This window comes from Mustela lutreola, chromosome 8, assembly GCF_030435805.1.
Source record: "Mustela lutreola isolate mMusLut2 chromosome 8, mMusLut2.pri, whole genome shotgun sequence".
Taxonomy (NCBI): Eukaryota; Metazoa; Chordata; class Mammalia; order Carnivora; family Mustelidae; genus Mustela; species Mustela lutreola.
In genome coordinates this window covers 43,800,139-43,822,387 of record NC_081297.1, presented here as the reverse complement: position 1 = coordinate 43,822,387, position 22,249 = coordinate 43,800,139, and the positions used below count along the sequence as shown (strand labels likewise).

Genomic DNA, 22,249 nt, shown 5'->3' with positions numbered 1-22,249 from the left:
GCTGTCTTTTTCACAGTAGTTCCCATATACTCACTCAGGTCTAAAATAATATTAGACATCTTGCATCTGTATTATTACAAATAATGAAAAAAAGTTGTGATACCTTTAGGGCCAGTAGATAGGTTTGATATTATATTTGTGTATTGGGAAGGATTTTGAGACCAGGTTCAAAATGAAGAAATGATCACCTTAAATTATAGTGGCTTTTCACTCTTGTTTCTGTTTAAAACTTTAAAATATTTTTTTCCTTTTTAAATAAGTATTATATATCCATTTGGAAAATTTTGACAACTGCTAAGAACAGAGTAGACAGATTTCCTCTGATTCTTTTTGTTTTGCTTATATGGGTATTTGCAAACTCTAGAGTATACTATATGTTAAATGTATATCCATTTTCATGTACTGTATTGTAAATATTTTTTATGTCAGACAGTTGTAGATGTATTTTTGTAGGTGGCGTATGAAATCTATAAAGATTTTATGTAAATATTTCCCAAATGTATGAGTAATAAGAAAGCTGGTATATCGTAATTCATAATATAATGGATTTATGTACATTTTAGATCATTTAAGTAGATAGGCTTCTTGCATATGGAATTATTGTATCAGAAGATATGAATGTTTTTAAGACTCTGAACGTAACCATTTTCAAACTTGATGCTTCCCAAATGCTCTTGTATTTTAAGAAAGGAAACAGATATTTTGAATATACATGCCTTTATTTTAGGGAAGAAAATCAAACATTGGGTACCTACAATTTTTCACTTAAACTTTTAAAGTTTATGAAATATTTTAGATGTGCTAGAGGTTAAAATCATTCCCTGATTATAAATGGCTTGACAAACAATGATGTGGATATTTGATCTTCTCCAATTATACAGGCCTAAGTTTTTTGAGCAAGAATTCAGAAATTTTCAGATTTTAGAAAAGTGATACGATGCATATACTATATGTATCTAATTTTCTTCTTCTTTTTTTAAGATTTTATTTATTTATTTGACAGAAATCACAAGTAGGCAGAGAAGCAGGCAGGGGGAGGGGGGAAGCAGGCTCCCTGCTGAGCAGAGAGCCCCGGCACGGGGCTCCATCCCAGGACCCTGGGATCATCACCTGACTGAAGGCAGAGGCTTCAACTGACTGAGCCACCCAGGTGCCCCTGTATCTAATTTTCCAAGCAGGATTGAGGGGCATCTTCCAATTCCTTCATCAAATACAGAAGTATTTCTGCATCACTTAAGGTGTGGCTTTGCCACCAAATTGATTACAAAAGTTTTTGGTTTCCAGAGATTTTTGGAATTCAGGTTTGTGGATAATGGCTTGTGATAAACATGTGCATTTATCTAGTCACTGTGTTCAGTTTAATCAGTCTGGTAGGATTTGTTCATCTTTCTGTTGAATTGATCATAGTGTAGTAGTATGAAATGTGTAAAATGAAAGGTAATACAGCTAGAATTTAAAAAATTGAATATTTTAGGCTCCAGCTGGACTCTCTTGAACTAAGTTGGCACAGGTTATTTTAAAAGTAGAAAACAACTATGATTAAAACTTGTATTTGCTTCTAAGTAACTGCTTGATAAGATATTTTTCATGGTGAGAACTTTGATAGACCTTACAATTAACTTGATTAACTGATTGATAAGAATTACTAAAAACCATAATTACCTTAACTATAACTGAGTTAATCACCTTCGTTTCCTCCCATAAAGAAGAATGGAGGGCACCTGGGTGGCTCAGTGAGTTAAAGCCTCTGCCTGCAGCTCAGGTCATGATCTCAGGGTCCTGGGATCGAGTCCCGCATCGGGCTCTCTGCTCTGCAGAGCAGAGAGCCTGCTTCCTCCTCCTCTCTCTCTCTCTCTGCCTGCCTCTCTGCCTACTTGTGATCTCTATCAAATAAATAAATAAAATCTTAAAAAAAAAAAAAAAGAATGGAATGGCAGCCATGACAAGTGTTGTGTTATTGCTGCTCCTGGCAGAGGGGCTTTTTCTTTTGGGAGTGTCACCAAAACTTTGCTACTGTAGCCACATAATTCTGTAATTTTTGTATTCTACAAGAATCCTATTATGGTCATACAAACCAATGCATGGTGTTAGCAAACCTGAAAACCTGTATAGGAGGTTGGAAGTGGAGACATATGTGCTTTAACTGATTTTGTGTGTGTGTGTGTGTGTGTGTGTGTGTGTATGTGTGTGATTAAACTACTACTCACAGAGACTTTATCAGCCAGGAGCCTAGCCCATTAATTACCATACAGTAGTGCTGAATGGTTGAGGTCCTTACTTTAAGCCTTAAGTTTATAGTGAGAGTGTGTGTGTGTGTGTGTGTGTGTGTGTGTCTATGTGTGTAAAAGTAATACATGCTCACTGTTAAAGGATTAAAAAAAGTATATATGCAAGGGAAAAAATAGTTCTATCTGACCTTTCAGAAATAACTTCTTACTATCCAGATCATTTCTGTGTATATGCAAACATACATATATATAACCTTTTGTATACTGATGGGATTGTATTATACAGTTCTTCTGTAAGCTTCTTTTCTCCTTCAAAATGTATCAGATGGGGGTGCCTGGGTGGCTCAGTGGGTTAGGCCTCTGCCTTTAGCTATTGTCATGATCCCAGGGTTCTGGGCTCAAGCCCTACATCTGGCTCTCTGCTGAGCAGGGAGCCTGCTTTCTCCCCTCTCTCTCTCTCTGCCTGCCTCTTTGCCTACTTGTGATCTCTGTCTGTCAAATAAATAAATAAAATCTTTAAAAAAAAAGTATCAGATGTCTTTATAGAGGTTGTCAGATACAGATTTAAGGAATTTTTTAAAAAAGATTTTATTTGACATAGAGAGTGCCCACAACTAGGCAGAGCAGCAGGCAGAGGGAGAAGCAGACTCCCTGCTGAGCAGGGAGCCTGATGTGGGCCTGGATCCCAGGACTCTGGGATTATGACCTGAGCCCAAGGCAGACGCTTAACCGACTAAGCCACTCAGGTGCCCCCAAGGAATTTTTTGTAATAGCAGTATTTTATTTTCTAGTTTGTAAATATCATTTTTTAGTCTCTTGGTAGAAACTAAAGAGAGATTTCTCTCTTTGCCATACAGATCATACAATAATTGAACATCCTTGCACATATATGCTTAAACCTGTGGTGTTTTATTTATTTATTTATTTATTTTTAAAAAGATTTTATTTATTTATTTGACAGAGAGACATCACAAGTAGAGAGGCAGGCAGAGAGAGAGAGGGAAGCAGGCTCCCCCCTGAGCAGAGAGCCCGATGCGGGACTCGATCCCAGGACCCTGAGTTCATGACCTGAGCTGAAGGCAGCGGCCGGACCCACTGAGCCATCCAGGCATCCCAAACCTGTGGTATTTTAAAAGTGAGACTATTAAGTAGATCAGAGGGCATGCACACTTGAAATGCATTTGATTGTTTCTGCCAAATTGTACTTGAATGGGATTTTAAAATTTGTTTTGTTAATCTTTGCTTGAAGTACTTAGGATAGCAGCATACTTGCCCTTAGTGACTTTTTTTTTTTTTTTTTTTTAAGATTTTATTTATTTATTTGACAGAGAGAAATCACAAGTAGATGGAGAGGCAGGCAGAGAGAGAGAGGGAAGCAGGCTCCCTGCTGAGCACAGAGCCCGATGCGGGACTTGATCCCAGGACCCTGAGATCATGACCTGAGCCGAAGGCAGCGGCTTAACCCACTGAGCCACCCAGGCACCCCGCCCCTAGTGACTTCTATAGCCCTCTGACAAAATGAACAGAACCTTACAAATGTTGAAATACAGTATTTGAAACATTCAGTTCATTTCTGATTATAAATGCTAATTACTCATGAATATAACCCATCACAGCAGGTTGGACTAGTAATTTTGAGATTTAGTCACAATTTCACACAGAATGCTTTAAATAGCTAATGGGTGATGTATTTTCTAGTTTATGTTGCAGATATTGCAAAGCACATCTATGGCAGTTGTAATTAATTTGTAATAGGTTACTATGTTGCTTTTAAAGGATTTTCTCCTTTCCTTAGATTTATGAATATTTGGTGTTCCTTTGGAGATTCAGGTTGTAGAGCGCTATTATCTTTTTTAATGTGTGAGGAAAGCTTTGAGACTATTGTTTGCAGTTGCCTGTTATGCTTGTAGCTATTTGTGGGAAGAGTGAGAATTAAAGGCTGACATACAATCATTGTGTGTGGAAGCCTTTTTATTTTTAGGTTTCTGGTTGTACTCCAGGATTCTGAGAACCTGTGTATGGGTGTCTGTGGGATAGGGTGCACTGGAGTGTGTTTTCCCTCAGTATGTATGTAGGTACTGGTACCAGTGCTCTTCTTATGGGGAAAAATGATTTCTGGAATTTTCTGGTATTTTTTTTATGGTTTTCCTAACCTGGTTGACAAGTTTTGTGGGGTGAATATGTAGTAGTGGCCAGGTCTGAACTGTTTTGTTATTTTACTTTAAGACTTTGTGGAGATTTGGTCTCCACAAAGGGGGAAGTCTGTTTATGGGAAGTCTGAATATGGGAAGGATTTAGGATGTTAAGAAAAACTCTAGGTCACAAAGAATTGACTTCCACAAGCTATGCCTCTATCACCTTCCTTGAAGGTTTTGTTTCAGCAGCATTTTAGTTCCTTTTGGAGGCTTTGAAGTAGATTATTCTCATAGTTACTACTTCTGTATGGCCATCTGTATGTTCTGGCTAAGGGATACAAAAAACCACTTCTCCTGATAGGAATGAAAATTGAAATTTTCCAGAAGGAGCTTTTACTAAAGAACTTATGGTAGAAAACCCCAAATCTAACCTGTCCCTCATATACATGAGAAGGGTTTTAAAAATAAGAGAATGGGATAGTAAAAGCAATACATGTTTATTGTAAAAATTGTAAAATTACAGAGATAGGATACTACTTTCTTACTCTAATTTAACCTTTAGTTGATAGTCGCTAGACTGGTAGATCTTATAGGATGTATAGATTCATGCTTTCACCTTAACTATGTCTCATGTTGGTGCTGGTGAATGGATATTATAAAAAGGTACATAATGTCTGTAGTAGATTGGCTTTCATATTCTTGATGGCCTGATCTTTCCACTTCTTTTCTCCCCTCACCTTCCTTCCACAACTCTGTCCATCTGTTTATAACCATATAGTGACTGAATGCATGCTGTGATGCACTAATGACTAAGGTATGTGTTTGTATTAAAATCCTGTTTTCGGGGCGCCTGGGTGGCTCAGTGGGTTAAGCCGCTGCCTTCGGCTCAGGTCATGATCTCAGGGTCCTGGGATCGAGGCCCACATCGGGCTCTCTGCTCAGCGGGGAGCCTGCTTCCCTCTCTCTCTCTCTGCCTGCCTCTCTGTCTACTTGTGATCTCTCTCTGTCAAAAAAAAAAAAAAAAAAAAAAAAAAAAAAATCAAATCCTGTTTTCGTGGAGTGTATGGTATAGTAAGAAATACAGAAAAAACACGTAAAGGAAGTATTCATAAATTCTAGTGCATCCTAGGAAGGGAGCAGGCAGAATTACATGTGCTCTGTAGTTCCTGTTACTCTCTGGTTCTGCAGTGAGTAATGTTAACATTGTCATCGTATTTTAAACTATTTATTGGCTTTCTGTTTTTAGAGTTGATTGGTAGACAAAAGAAGACAGTTATAGATCAGAAAATAAATGTATTTTTACAATGCATATTGTAAAAATATTTTGACAGTATGCATTGTAAAAATAACAGTAAAGGTGATTCATGTGAGGGGCACCTGGGTGGCTCAGTTGATTAAGCATCTGCTCTTGCTTTCCGTTCAGGTCTTGGTTGAGAGTTCAAGTCCTGCATTGGGCTCCATGCTTGGTGTGGTGCCTACTTTAAAAAAAAAAAAAGTGATTCATGTGAGGAAGTTGGGTGTAATGGAAACCTAGATTCCTTATCGTATACTGAGATAGGTGGTAGGAGGTTAAGAGTTTAAATTTGGGGGGCACTGGGGTGGCTCAGTTGGTTAAGCGTCTGCCTTTGGCTCAAGTCATGATCCCAGGATCCTGGGATTGAGCCCTGCTTTGGGCTCCCTGTTCACAGGAAGCTTGTTTCTCCCTCTCCCTCTGCAGCTGCCCCTGCTTGAGTGTGGGCATGTTCTCTCTCTCTCTGTCAAATAAATAAGTAGAATCTTAAAAAAAATATTTATTCATTCATTTAATACATTTATCACCTACCTTTTATATGGTAGGCCCCATTCTAAGTGCTGAGGTACAGCAGTGGACAAAAAGTGGAGATTTTACTGTTCTCATGGAGCTTTCACTCTAGTGAAAGAGGCTGGCAATATCAAAAGGGAGAAGTGGAACAAATTGCATATTATATGGTAATAATAGGTATGAAGGAAAAGTTAAGTAATTTAGAGTTATTTAAATTACTTATCTAGAGTTAAACTAGACTTAAATGTAGAATGGTCAAAAGTGGTTATCTGCAATGAGAAGGACAGAAAGGGAGAGACTTTAATTTTATTATTTGAATTTTTATTTCTACATGCATGTATTATTTAATAGTAATATTTAATGCCATAAGTATAAACATATTAGTAACATAGATTACCAAAATGGACACTAAATATTTTTGAGTCCAAACATTCTTATAATTTTTTGAAGATTTTTATTTAAATAAAAAGTCATAACATCACGATCACATTAAGTTAACACTTCACACCACCTAGGATGGCTAGATGAATAATACAAAGTGTCCATGAAGATGTGGAGACATTAGTACCCTCATACTTTGCCACTGAGAAGGTAAACTGTTGCAGATGCTTTGGAAAACAGTTTGACATTTCCTTCAGGTGTTACATAGAATTTTCATATTGCTCAAATAATTTTACTCTGAGGTATGTACTTAAGAGAATTGCAAAGTATATCTACACAAAAACTTGTACATGAATGTTCATAGTAGGATTTTTTATAATAGCAGGAACCCAGATGTCCATCAGCTGATGAATGGATGAGAAAAATATAGAATTTCCAAAGAACAACATTTTTTTAGTTTTAGTTTTTTTTTTTTAAGATTTTATTTATTCATTTGACAGAGAGAGATCACAAATAGGCAGAGAGGCAGGCGGAGAGAGAGAGGAGGAATCAGGCTCCCCCCTGAGCAGAGAGCCCGATGTGGGGCTTGATCTTAGGACTCTGAGATACGGGCCTGAGCCGAAGGCAGAGGCTTTAACTTACTGAGCCACCCGGCGCCCCTCCGTAGAACAAAATATTATCTAATCATTATATGGAATGGAAATCTGATATACTACACATGAATGAACCTTGAAAACATAATGCTAAGTGAAAGAAACCAGACACAGAAGGCCTCATTGTATGTTTCTGTTTATATGAAATGTCCACAGTAGGCAAATATATGGAGACAGTGGTTTTCAGGGCCTAGGGAATGAAAAATGGGGAGTGACTGCTTATGGGTTTGTGGGATTTCTTTTTGCAGTGATGAAAGTATTTTGCACTTATTGGTATAATGTATACAACCTTGTGAATATATAAAAACATCTCTGAACTATACATGTTAAATACAACTATACACGTGAATTTTATGATACGTGAATTATAGCTCATTTTAAAAATGCTGACGCAAAAATGAAAAGGCTTACCAAGAAAAGTGTATTGATTCTCAGTGGGGCATGGAGGGAGAAAACACAGGGTATTAGAATATGGCGCTTTTCTCAAAATGAAAAATGACTGCCTGGCCTTTTTAGTATGTCTCCCACCCTCAATTTGATAATGTCTATCAAAGTAAACTATTATTGATGGTAATGTGTCATATCCCTTAAATATGTTGGGCTGGGAAAATAAAATTAAGGAACATCAGCAACTTGGAAAGAGGCAAGACTGTGTGGGTAAGTAGGCTGTTTAGGAGATTGTTGCAGTAGTACTGGCCAAACAGGTTGAGGTTGTAGCTGTGGGGATGGAAAGGAAATATATTAGAAAGGTAAGAATTGATGGTACACAGTGATTATTTAGTTAATGAGAATTGAATAGAGAAGTGAAAAAGGAGGCATCAAAATGAATTCTGTCAAAGTAGGGAACATAGAAGCTTATGTTTTAGGGAAAATGTATGCTTAATTAGAACTGCTGAGTTGTCGATGGGAAATCTTGGTAGATCTGTATGGTAAGTAGTTGGTCATAGAAGTCTACAGGCCAGGGGGGAAGCCAGAGTTGGCAATATTGATTGAGATAACCTAAACTAAAATAAGTACCTGACTAAGATAGGTGATAGTTGAAGTGAGTTGAAACAGTGGCTGTGGATAAGATTGCCCAGGGAGAGTGAAATAGCAGGAGGTAAAACATGTTTGGGCATAGAGCTATAAGGTACATATCAGTGTCTTAAGGATAGGTAGAGGAAGAGGAGCCAGTGAAAGGTATGAAAGAAGGATTGTCTTGGAGAGATAGTAGAATCAGAAGAGTAGTATTAGAGAGACTACTTGAAAGTCCCTGAAGGCTTTCAAGATAGAAGTGGGCAGTAGGGTCAAATGCAGTGAAAGTAAACAGAGTCCATTGATTTTTGACTATGAAGAAACCATTCTGGCTTTATTCTAGAAGTGGTAGTGGAATTTCTAGTGCCTAGGGATTCATCTTATGCCAGTATACCATTTCTGTTGGATATCTTTATACCACCCATTCCTGAAAAAGTTTTATTTTTTGGCCTGATTATAAAAAATGGTATGCACTTGAAAAGAATCTGTGGTTTGGCAAGAAAGTGAGATCACCAGTAGAAATCTTTCTACCCAGAGTTGTACATCCTGCTGAAACTTCAGAAAAGACCTGGCCAACCAAACAAACTCAGGTAGAGTCTATGTTTGTAACTGTTTATTTTTTCTCTTTGGTTTGACAATGGATCACAGACATCTTTCTCTGTCATTAAGTATAGAGCTACATCATCAGTTATAATGAGATGGTGTATTAGTTTTCTAGGTCTGCTATAACAAATTACCACAGACTTGGTGATATAAAAACCCAGAAATTTATTCCCTCACAGTCTTCGAGGCTGGAAGTCCAAAGTCAGTGTAGGCAGGCCTTGCTCCCTCTGAAAGCTTGAGAGAGAAAACTCACTGGTTGCTTCTTCTTGGCTTCTGGTAGCTGCTTGCAATGTTTGGTGTTCTGTGGCTTGTAGCTGTACTGTTCCATCTCCACCTCCATCTCCTGTGTGTGTTTCTGGGACTGAATCTCTCTTTTCTCATAGAAAGACACCAGTCATTAGATTTAGGGCCTACCATAATCCAGTATGAATTTATCTTAAGTTGGTTACATATGCAAAGACTGTATTTCCAAATAAGGTCACATCCAGAGGTTCCTAATGGACTTGAATTTAGGGGTGACACTATTCAACCTATTGCAGATGGTATTTCATTTTATATTTTTGCCTTAACTTATATAGTCAGTGCCCCATTGTTGGACATTTAGATTGTAATTTTTCCCTATTATGAAAATATTGGAGACAGGGAATAATATATGTAGTAGGTGATCCAGCTGGGCACCTTTTGGTACTTCCTTGCCCATCTTATTTATTTATTTATTTATTTATTTATCCATTCATTCATTCATTTGACAGAGAGAGACACTGAGAGAAGGAACGGCAAGCAGGGGGAGTGGGAGAGGGAGAAGCAGGCTTCCCGCTGAGCAGGGAGCCCTATGAAGGGCTTGATCCCAGGACCCTGGGATCATGACCTGAGCTGAAGGCAGACACTTAACGGTTGAGCCACCGAGGTGTCCTGGCCTCCCCTTGCCCCATTTTAACTGGATGGACATTTCCAGTAACCCTGGCCTGAGATAAACATGATCCTCAAGAGGTTAGCGCCTTGGGAATAAAAGTTTGGGTTGCCATCAGGCAAGCCACTAAGACCTGTAAATAGGATGAAATTAGTGGAAGAAGGAGAAGAGTACCATTTGTGTTCTTGAGAGACAGCATCTGTAATTTATTCAGTACCTTCCTCTTTTGTGATTCCCCTTAAAAACAGAGGCCTGTGAGAATCATGGAGAAGGTGCTTCCTGTTCCTGTGCAGAGAAGTAATTGTGCAGTGTAGGGGGTGGACTGTGGAAGCTATATGGATGTACTGTTCAGATCTCCTGTTCTGGGGAGAATTGCCTCATTTTCTCTACTGTTACTGCCTTTGTACTTTCATCAAAAATGAGTTGTCCATATATGTGTGGGTCTGTATTACTTTTTAAATTATGAAAGTAATTCATATTCATGTTAAAACCTCAATCAGTGTAGAAAGTGTAAAAACCCACTTCTCCTCATGACTTGTATTTTTCTTTTAATTTTTTTAGAGATTACATTTATTTATGTATTTATTTAATTTATTTAAGATTTTATTTATTTATCTGATAGAGATCACAAGTAAGTAGAGAGGCAGGCAGGGAGAGAAGAGGAAGCAGGCTCCCTATTGAGCAGAGAGTCCAGTGGGGGCTCGATCCTAGAACCCTGGGGTCATGACCTGAGCCAGAGGCAGAGGTTTTAACCCACTGAGCCACCCAGGCTCCCCTATTTATTTATTAAAACATTTTTAAAATTTATTTAACAGAGAGAGAGAGAGAGAGAGAGAGATCACAAGCAGGCTCCCTGCTGAGTGAAGGCAGAGGCTTAACCCACTGATCCACCCAGGCACCCCTTATATTTTTCTTACAAATTAAAAAAATGTATCTTGTATATCTTATATCTCTTATTACATACAGATTTGATTTTTTTTTTTTTTTTTTTTTTTGAGTTGGGGGAGCAGGAGAAGGAGAATCTTGTTTTTTTTTAATTTTTATTTTTTTAAAAAAGATTTTATTTATTTATTTGACAGACAGAGATCACAAGTAGGCAGAGAGGCAGGTAGAGAGAGAGGAGGAAGCAGGCTCCCCACTGAGCAGAGAGCCTGATTCGGGGCTCGATTCCAGGACCTTGGGACCTGACCTGAGCCTAACGTGGAGGCTTTAGCCCACTTAGCCACCCAGGTGCCCCAAGAGAGAAGGAGAATCTTAAGCAGGCTCCAATGCCCAGTGCAGAATGGTGGAGGGCTCGATCTCACAACGCTGAGATCATGACCTGAGCTGAAATCAAGAGTCAGATGCTTGTAAACCGACTAAGCCGCCACCCAGGGGCCGCAGACTTACGTTATTATTTTTAATATATTTAAAGTATTACCATAATTTTAGACTATTACCAGAGTCCTGTTATTTCAAAGAATTCAGTTTACTTTACTCAATTTTCCTACTTGTGGGAAAGCATGTGTAAGATGAATTCTAGAATGTAATGACTAACATTGAAAACCTACTAAGAACTAGATTGGTATTTTATACTTACTCACTGATTTGGTGGTCCTTTTAGCTATCTTTTGAGGATACTATGTCCATTTTATAGATGAGGATACTGAGGTTCTGACAGATTTCATTTATTTGTTTAATGTTACACATTTAATAGTGGAGCCCAAGCCTTTCCCACTAGTTCCTACATTACTAAGCTTCAGGAGTACAGTAAGAATTATTTCACAGGGAGCTTGTTAGGATGAAATGTATATAAGGTCTATGCATTACATTTTTGTTACTGCACATTTTTATATTTACTTCCCAGAAGGTTTCAGGTCACATTTTTTGGTTTTATACTTGAACACAGTGTTATTAATATGCTTAAATTAAAAGAGCAACAGTGATAAGGAGGATAATATAAAAGCTGTGTATGTATTCTGAGCATTATTGCTTAATGATACGGAATTGTATTTTTATTTTTATTTTTAAATTTTTATTCATTTTTTTTAGAGTGGAATTGTATTTTTAATTTTTGTCATTCTATTTCATTTGGGGAACTTTGAAAAAAAAATTTAAAATGACAATTGTTTTAAAAGTAAACGTAATTATTTTAAATGTTGATTGTTTTGTATACTTCTAAAAAATTCTTTGCTTATAAGTGTATATCACAAAAACAATCAATTTTAGGTTTCTTGATTTTATTTTCTGAGAACAAACTGAACCTTATCTTGATAGGGAAACCCACTATTTTGAGGCTTTTTAGGCTGTTTTTCAGTTAAGAATGCTTGTTTGGTGAAAATAGAAACTCAGTAAAAATTGTAATTTTTTATGGGACCATGGAAATACTATTCGATGATGAAACTATGTTAGTAATAAACACTAAATTTAAGATAAACCACATTTCTAGTAATGTTCTTGTCAAAATTAGATTTTATTTTATTTTATTTTTTTTATTTATTTATTTTTTTATTTATTTGACAGAGAGAGATCACAAGTAGGCAGAGAGGCAGGCAGAGAGAGAGGAGGAAGCAGGCTCTCTGCTGAGCAGAGAGCCAGATGCGGGACTCGATCCCAGGACCCTGAGATCATGACCTGAGCGGAAGGCAGTGGCTTAACCCACTGAGCCACCCAGGCGCCCCAAAATTAGATTTTATTATTATTATTATTATTTTTTTTTTTTTTTTTAAAGATTTTATTTATTTACTTGAGAGAGAGACAGTGAGAGAGAGCATGAATGAGGAGAAGGTCAGAGAGAGAAGCAGACTCCCCATGGAGCTGGGAGTCCGATGCGGGACTCGATCCCGGGACTCCAGGATCATGACCTGAGCCGAAGGCAGTCGTCCAACCAACTGAGCCACCCAGGCGTCCCCCAAAATTAGATTTTAGAACATTTTTCTAAACATAAGCCTGGGTAAACTTGCAGAGATTTAAATGCTGTCCTCATATTTTTTAGTATTTTTAAAAACACAAAATATATGATAAGAAAACTCATTTAAAGTACTTAAATGAGTTTAACTTGACAGATAATTTATTAGAGATTTTTCAGTATTAAGAGCAGTGTTGAGGGCGCCTGGGTGGCTCAGTGGGTTAAGCTGCTGCTTCGGCTCAGGTCATGATCTCAGGGTCCTGGGATTGAGTCCTATATCGGGCTCTCTGCTCAGCAGGGAGCCTGCTTCCCTCTCTCTCTCTGTGCCTGCCTCTCTGCCTATTTGTGATTTCTCTCTGTCAAATAAATAAATAAAATCTTAAAAAAAAAAAAGGCAGTGTTGTATCCATAGGCACATTTTCTACAGATGATTGCTGTGTGTGTTGGGGAGGGGAGAGAGAATTCTTAATTTTCTTATAAAATGAGAGGTATTAGTCTATTCTTATTGAGCTTATGGTGTCTTTTTGGAATTAAAATGTAGCTACAGGATTTCCCATTTTTGTTCATCTAAGAAGAACAGTTTGTTAATTAAGAAATTGAAATCTTGACTGTTCAGTACAAGGGCATTTATTAGAGGGCAAAAATACATAGCTATACAAAATAGAGAAGGAGGTTGTCAATGTAAGGAATCTGGTTACAATTTAAAAATGAAGTTTACTAACATGAAGGAAATGATAAAAGGGCTTTCATTATATTTGTCTTACATTGCATTCAGTTTCCTTCAACTAATTTCAACCTTACTACCACCTTCTTTATATAGGAACTATTTTAATGAATTGTACTCAGATTTAGCTTAATTTGTGGATTCAGCAAACATTGCATATTTGATTTGTATTAGGCACTGTGCTAGGTTTTATTTATTTATTTATTTAAGATTTTATTTGTTTATTTGACAGAGAGCGAGAGAGGGAATACAAGCAGGGGGAGTGGGAGAGGGAAAAGAAGGCTTCCTGCCGAGCAGGGAGCCGATTCGGGGCTCTGTGGGGCTTGATCCCAGGACGCTGGGATCATGACCTGAGCTGAAGGCAGACGCTTAGTGACTGAGCCACCCAGGCGCCCCTGTGCTATGTTTCAGAGATAGGATATTCCTTTAAGGAAGCAATTAATTAAAACATAGTGGGTACATTATTTTGAAAGCCCTTGGTTCCGTGGGGCACCTAAATTGGACTGAGGTATTTAAGGGTTTATGTAGGACTTAATTTGGAAGAATGAGCAGTAAGTAGTTAGCAGTTGTTGGGGAAGAGGAAGGTCATAGAAATAAAAAGAGAGCATGGTATTTCAGGAAATTGCAGGTACTTGATCATGGTTGTCACATGAGAAAAGAGTGGTTAAGGGGTGCCTGAGTGGCTCAGTGGGTTAAAGCCTCTGCCTTCAGCTCGGGTCATGATCTCAGGGTCTTGGAATCAAGCCCCGCATCGGGCTCTTTGCTCAGCGGGGAGCCTGCTTCCCTTCCTCTCTCTGCCTGCCTCTCTGCCTACTTGTGATCTCTCTCTGTCAAGTAAATAAAAATAAAATATTTAAAAAAAAAAAAAAGAAAAAAAAAAGAAAAGAGTGGTTAAGCAGTTAACTGCTTAGGGAGGTAGGCAAGACTGAAATCATAAAAAATCTTACATGCACTGCCAAGGAATTTAAATTCTTATTTTGGGAAGCCATCAAAGGAAGTATGTAGGTGTGCTCATGTTATATTTAAATTTTAGAGCAGTGGTTCTTAAATTTTTGTTTTTACACTCTTGAAATCAGTGAGGACTATAAATAGCTTTTGTTTATGTAGGCTATATCTATTACTATTTACTCTTTTAGAAAGTAAAGCTAAAAAGAAGTAAAACTCAGAAAAACTTAAAACACAAGAATATACAAGTATACATTCTGTTAGTTGTCAGCGGGATATATCACATATCTTGTAGCCTCTGAAAGACAATACTATACATTTGTAAGAGTGTACAGTGAAAAAGGCAAATAATATCAGAGTATTATGAAAATAATACTCATGGACTTCCTGAAAGGATCTTAGGGAATGGTGTTGAGCATTATTTAGAGCCTACAAAAAGAAATACACTTTTAATTGTGATGTAGTGTGTACATATGCTGCCCCTCACCCCGAACAAAGATTTCAGGAACAACTCTGTATCAGTTTCTTCTGTGGTATTAAAAGTTAAAAAAATTACTGGATTAGAAAAACCCAAACATCTTACAGTTGTTATGTAGAGCATGGCTGACTCAAGGGTCTGGCTCAAGATACTTTGTGAGGTTTCAGTCATCTGAAGGCTTGTTTGGGGTTGGAAGACTTTTTTTTTTTTTTTTTTAAAGATTTTATTTATTTGACAGAGATCACAAGTTGGCAGAGAGGCAGGCAGAGAGAGAGCAGGGGAAGCAGGCTCACTGCTGAGCAGAGAGCCCAGTGCAGAGCTCCGTCTCAGGACTTCCGGGATCATGACCTGAGCTGAAGGCAGAGGCTTTAACCCACTGAGCCACCCAGGCGCCCCATAAAAGACCTTTTTTGAAGCTATCTCATATGACTATTAGAAGGAGGCTGCAATTTCTTACTATGTAGCTGTCGGGTAGCCTGAATATCCTTACAAATGGCAGTTAGGTCCTTGTAAAATGAGGGATCCAAAACAGTGACCAAGACAGAAACCCCATTGTCCTTTCTGAGTTTTCTTGGAAGTGAAACATCATCAGAAGCAAATCACTAAGTTCAGTTCACATTCAGAGAGACACAGAGAGGGGAATTTTGCTTTCCTTCCTAAAGGGAGCAGTATCAAAGAATTTATGGCGATACCCTAAAACTACCAAAAGACTTGTCAGGAGAGCAGTCATTCATGTTTCTTTTCTTTCGTGCATGCCTTGCTGGGTATGCTAAGAATACAAGGCCCTGAGTGCTCTTAACCTGGGCCATTTCTTAGGATTTTGTATGCAGCAAGCCACCTTCAGGTAATGTTTCCTAAGGGGACAGAGCAGGCTTTTACTGCTTGTTTTTAAAGTGGTGGATTCCCAAAACTCAGTATCCTTAGCTTCAGTGCAAACCCACTGCATGTGTAGCATCTATCTGGGCCCCTCTTGTCACCTGTTGGACTTGGGGTTAACAGGTTAACATCCAGTGCAGACAGGATGCTCATACTGTTAGCTGTGCAGTGAGTAATAAAGCTTTTGGTCTCTGACCCAGGAGACTCATGTGTTCTGTTTGGCAGGCAGAGGGAGAAGATTTGAAATAATCACCACAACAGATAGTAGATAGGGAGCTAACAAAATATGGATAGGAAGCTAACTAAAGGACTCTGGGAACAACATTATGGGCTCAAACTGTACAGCTGCATGATTTTATCTAGCAGCAATCAGGATTCCAGTTGTATAATCAGTGAAGGTGTTTCTTTGGATTAATCAAGGACAAGGGAGTTTGGAATGTGAAATTTTTTTTCAAACTTTTGTAATATAATTAATGTATGCTAAACTGAATGTATTTAAAATATATAGTTTGACGAGAGGTGCCTGGCTGGCTCAGTCAGAAGAGCATGTGACTCTTGATATTGCAGTTATAAGTTCAAGCCCCACATTGGGTGTAGAGATTACTTAAAAAAATAAAATATTAAAAAATATATATATATATAATTTGATGGATTTTGAAATGTATATGGCTGTGAAACCATTACCCCAGTCAAGATAATGAACGTTTGGATCACCCTGAAAATTTCATCCTCCTCCTTTTTTCCATGCCTTCCCCAACCCATCCCGCACTGATTTGCTTTGTGTCATAATAAATTAGTTCTAGAATTCTACATACATGGAATCATACTGTGTAACTTTTTTTTGGTCAGAATTCTTTTTTGTCAGTTGTTTAAAGTGCAAGAGTTATTATTTTTGTGGTTGTGTGTCTGACATATTTTTAAAAGAAAAAAAATTTTTGAACACTATATTCCCTGAAGCCCATGAGATTAAAAAGTCAATGTGAGGAATTCAGAGCTAGTAAATTCCTTCCTTTTGTTGTAAATGGCTATAGTTCTGATAATAGCAAAGACTCCACATGCAAATGCCATTTTAGATCTGAAAGTGACTTGAACATTAGAGTGCACCTGCTAATGTTGAAAACATAAGGGAATATTTGTTATTGGATCTTAGCCTATTCAGTGTGATTTAGTTACTTGACTACACGAAAATAGAATTCTGCACAAAAGCACAGTGGGGAATATTTTTCTTGAATGTGCCGGTTTAGTGTTCGGATGTCACGATTCCGGAGACTCTGAATTATTATTACTACTTATTTTGTTAGTTTTACTTACTTTATTCTTTTGCCCACCATCTTATAAAGAAGACTTTCTCCTTAATAGAAAGATTAGTGTGATTATTTAAGCTTTATACCTGGAACACCTATAATTGCCTTAATTGAGTACTAGATTAGCAGGACACACTGCCTTAAAACTGTGGAAGACTTTAATATCCTGTGAACAGTTGAGATGTTCTCATCAGCAGATGATCCTGGTTAAGCAGAGTAATTAAGAGCCTCCAGGGCTGTGGAATTAGGCATCCTAATTCAAATCTTGACCCTACTACTTAATGGCTGTGTGACTTTAGATGTCACTTAACACCCATAAGCCTTACCTGCATCATTTCTGAAACGGAGATAATGATAGTACCTATGTTATGGGAGGCTTTTAAATATTAAATTAGATCTTATAAAATTTTTAGCACAATGCCTGACATATGGTAAATATTCAGTGTTAGCTCACTTAAGGTATTCTGGGTAATGAATGGCTCTCTTATTTTTAACAGCATTCAGATTATTTTAAAAAAGAAAAAGCTTTGCATCTCTCTTTGATCTTGAAATAAAATTCAAACAGTAATATGTAGGTTATTACTTGTCACCTGCCTCACAGTTCAGATTTATCATGAACCAGTCAGTAGAGCGCGTGACTCTTGATCTTGGGCTTGTGAGTTCAAGCCTCATGTTGGGCGTAGCGCTTACTTTAAAAGTAAAAAAAAAAGCATGGAAAGAAACTTTTACTTCTTAAGCTAGGTTATTCCTGGAGAGGAATTTCCTAATGTTACGAGTAGAATATTGCAGTTTCCGAACTTGGTGTACTATTGCTGTTTCTGAGATGGAACCTTAAAGTTTCAGGCTCTGTGTATTTTCTTTTCTGCTTGTTGTTACACTGGGGCTGTCTTTAATAATGTTAAGGTGAGACTGTGAACATATTCTGTATTCATATTTCTGAAGAGTAACCTGTTTGAGTGTGACTGAAGTGTGTGGATTTTCTTTACAATCCTATTTTTGACATGTCAGTTATTTGGGTAGTATTTTTAGTGAAGAAGCATTTTTTTTTTTAAAGATTTTATTTATTTGACAGAGACAATAAGAGAGGGAATACAAGGCAGGGGGAGTGGGAGAGAGAGAAGCAGGCTTTCCGCTGAGCTGGGAACCTGATGCAGGGCTCGACCCCAGAACCCTGGGATCATGACCTGAACTGAAGGCAGATGCTTAACAACTGAGCCACCCAGGTGCCCCAGTGAAGAAACACTTTTAAGAATTCCCCAGTGAAGAAACGCTTTTAAGAATTCTACTTAACGGGCGCCTGGGTGGCTCAGTGGGTTAAGCCGCTGCCTTCGGCTCAGGTCATGATCTCAGGGTCCTGGGATCGAGTCCCATATCGGGCTCTCTGCTAAGCCTGCTTCCTCCTCTCTCTCTCTGCCTGCCTGCCTGCCTCTCTGCCTACTTGTGATCTCTCTCTCTGTCAAATAAATAAATAAAATCTTAAAAAAAAAAAAAAAGAATTCTACTTAACAGTGGGTTTTTTGAAAGTATTTAATGTGCTGATGCCTGTTACTCGATCTAAGGCAATTCTTTGGTACTATATCAGGAAGGTGAAAAATATATCCATATATGTGTAAAGATCCATTACAACATGTATTAAGAATTCATATAGGGAAATGCCAGCTTTGAAAGAGCAATGATAAGAAGGATGGGAACCGGGACGCCTGGGTGGCTCAGCTGGTTAAGCGGCTGCCTTCGGCTCAGGTCATGATCCCAGTGTCCTGGGATCGAGTCCCACATCGGGCTCCTTGCTCAGCCGGGAGCCTGCTTCTCCCTCTGCCTCTGTCTACCACTCTGTCTGCTTGTGCTCACTCTCGCTCCTCTCTCTCTCTCTGACAAATAAATAAATAAATAAAATCTTAAAAAAAAAAAAAAAAGAAGGATGGGAACCTGTATTGTAAGACAGGGTTGGGGCCAAAATGTTTATGGAAGTTTTAGGTTCACTTTATATTCATAATACAGTAAAACTCAAATTTTGGGGGGCACCTGGGTGGCTCATTGGGTTAAACCTCTGCCTTTGATTCAGGTCATGATCTCAGAGCCCTGGAATCAAGCCCCACATCCCCCCCATCGGGCTCTCTGCTCAGCGGGGGCCTGCTTCCCCCTCCCCCTCTGCCTGCTTCTCTACTTGTGATCTTTCCCTCTGTCAAACAAATAAATAAAATCTGTTAAAAAAAAAAAAAAGCCCTCAAAATTTTTTGAAGAAAAACTTGTTCATATTCTACAAGAATAATTAAAACCAATTTTAAAAACACATATCACAGCTATCTACTGACCACACTTCTCTCAAAAAGAAACAAACTAGACCTCCATGGCTTCCTGATATAGTTTTTTGTTTCTCTTGTAATTTTGCTTAAGGTATTTTTTGGTATAATACTTTGCCCTTTTGACATAATTAAATATATTATTATTATTATTTTTAAAATTTTATTTATTTGACAGAGATCACAAGCAGGCAGAGAGGCAGGCAGAGAGAGAGAGAGAAAGAGGGAGGACAAAGCAGGTTCCCCGCTGAACAGACAGCCGGATGTGGGGCTCCATCCCAGCACCCTGGGATCATGACCTGAGCCGAAGGCAGAGGCTTTAACTAGTGAGCCACCCAGGCGCCCCAATTATTATTTGTTTTTCTTTATGGTTTTTGCTTTTTGTTTCTTACTTAAGAAGCCCTACCTTAACTCAGGTTCACAATGGTGTTCTTCTGAGTTTTCCTCCAGTAATTTTGATAGTTTTAAAATTTATATCTTTGGGGCGTCTGGTGGCTCGGTGAGTTAAGCATCCAGCTCTTGATTTCGACTCAGGTCATGGTCTCAGGGAGATGAGATTGAGTCCTGCTTTGGGCTCCATGCTGGGAATGGAGCCTGCTGGGGATTCTCTCTCTCCTCCTTCTGCACTGCCTTCCACTCCTGTTCACGATGCACTTGCACACACACTCTCAAAAAACCCAAAATTTATATCTCTAATGTACATAGAATTTATTTCTGTGTACTGTGTGAAGTGGGGATGTAATTTATTTTTCCAAGAGTACCAGTTGTTCAGACCGCATTTATTGAATAATTTGACTTTTCCTCACTCTTTTGAAAGTCCATATACTAGGATATACTAAACTTATATATACAATTTATGCTGTGTTCTTGAACCTGTGCTATGCAGTTTTAAATACTATAGCTTTAAAAGCCTGTGAGTCCTTATGAGAAATCCTGGCGGTCAGATGTGGTTTGGAGTCCAGATTTTTCCCCCTGATACCCAGTGGACATTATGTAGTATCCTGTAATCATATACATTGTTTTCTCATCAAGGTATGAATAATACCTATAAACAATAAAGTGACCTCATACCATATCAAGTCAGGTTTTGCTGCTAAATGGGTTAAGAAGAAACAAGACTTACTTTTTTTTATGATTTTTGGATTGCAAGTAAAGGATCACGGACCTGTAATTTATCTTGCTATTTAGGGAACATCTTCCTTTGTTCTTCTGTTGCAAATTGTTTAGATTATTCTTAGACCTGTACTCTTTTTTTTTAAAATTTTAGAGTCAGCTTGTTGAGTTATTTGGAGAATCCTATAGAGATTTTTATTGGGATATGAAGTATTTCGTACTTGGACCTTTTTATTAGATTTATACCAAAGTGTTTTTATGGTTTTGTTGCCATTGTGAGTGGGATTTTTCTTTTTAAATTGCATTTTCTAATTGTTATTACTAATGTGCAGGGAAAGTACTGATATTTATATGTTGATCTTGTATCTGACCGATTTGTAGATTTCTGTTAACTTAATAGTTTATGATCTTGGCTTTTCATGTTAGAAAATCGTATGATCAAACATTGAGTTTTATCTTTTCGTTGCTAGTATTTATGCCTCTTATTTCTTTTTCTTTCCACTTGCGTGGCATGGTTTTAGTATTCAGTTTTGAGACATACATGCAAAATACTGTTAAAAACAATGTTTATAGTAAAATTCATGCTGTAATGCATGAATTTTGAATGCATGAATAAATAGATGATAGAAAGGGTGGGGTAATGAAAAGTTTCTGAGAGGCAAATGTTTATTATTGGGGGATATAATGTGTGATCTTTTCATTACAGATATGGTGTAAGGTATTTCTTCAAGACGGGACAGCCGAAGACGTGTTACTTCTGATTAGCCTTAAGCAGACTTAGAGCCATCAAAAACCTCACAGAATTTCATATTTTGCTTTCTGTTTTATACCTTTCTTGGCACCGAAGTTCATCTTGCAACCATGTATGGAAGTGCTCGCTCAGTTGGGAAGGTGGAACCGAGCAACCAGAGCCCTGGGCGTTCACCTAGGCTTCCACGTTCCCCTCGCTTGGGTCATCGTCGAACCAATAGTACAGGAGGGAGTTCTGGAAGCAGTGTTGGAGGTGGCAGTGGGAAAACCCTTTCAATGGAGAATATCCAGTCCTTAAATGCTGCCTATGCCACATCTGGCCCTATGTACCTAAGTGACCATGAAAATGTGGGTTCAGAAACACCTAAAAGCACCATGACACTTGGCCGTTCTGGGGGACGTCTGCCGTATGGTGTCAGGATGACTGCTATGGGCAGTAGCCCCAATATAGCTAGCAGTGGGGTTGCTAGTGACACCATAGCGTTTGGAGAGCATCACCTCCCTCCTGTGAGTATGGCATCCACTGTTCCTCATTCTCTTCGTCAGGCAAGAGATAATACAATCATGGATCTGCAGACGCAGCTGAAAGAAGTATTAAGGGAAAATGATCTCTTGCGGAAGGATGTGGAAGTAAAGGAGAGCAAATTAAGTTCTTCAATGAATAGCATCAAGACTTTCTGGAGCCCAGAGCTGAAGAAAGAACGAGCCCTGAGAAAAGATGAAGCTTCCAAAATCACTATTTGGAAGGAACAGTATAGAGTTGTGCAGGAGGAAAACCAGGTTAGTTTTATATGTGTGTTTGTCTTTATTGACTGAATTCATGTAAGTGAAATGAGCTGTTCTCTTTCTTTCTTTGTTAGGTTTTCCTCTTCTTGGTTCATTTATTTTTCCTTTTCCTACTTACCAGAGTATTTTCTATCTGTCATTTCTTAACCTTCTCTGGATTTGATTCTGAACCTGTTTTTTTCTGGTTGCCATGTCTGCTTGCTCACTATTGTTGCTTGCTTTTTCCACTTGCATTTTCCTGCTTCTCTTTCTCTTCCTGTCTTTTCTTTAAACCTGTATTACCTTTCTCCGTTCTTTGGAGAGTATAATTTTTTTATCTGCTCTAAGATACATTATCAAAATTATTCAGGCTACGTATCTT

General features: G+C 38.2%; 1 protein-coding gene across 14 annotated transcripts in view; it reads left to right on the top strand.

The window, feature by feature from the left end:
* ERC1 (ELKS/RAB6-interacting/CAST family member 1) overlaps positions 1-22,249 on the top strand; it is a 558,216-nt gene that overhangs the window by 20,138 nt on the left and 515,829 nt on the right. For 12 of the 14 annotated variants that reach the window (XR_009356580.1, XM_059184416.1, XM_059184418.1 and 9 more), the window contains exon 2: positions 21,059-21,882. The exons of 1 other annotated variant lie outside the window; for it this stretch is intronic. Coding sequence is in view for 12 of the 13 variants with exons in the window: in XM_059184416.1 (XP_059040399.1) it covers positions 21,214-21,882 (669 nt within the window). In the remaining variant the exon portion in view is untranslated. Of the gene's footprint in view, positions 1-21,058; positions 21,883-22,249 lie in introns of those variants that run through there. One more of the 14 variants, XM_059184425.1, reaches the window with a different exon arrangement.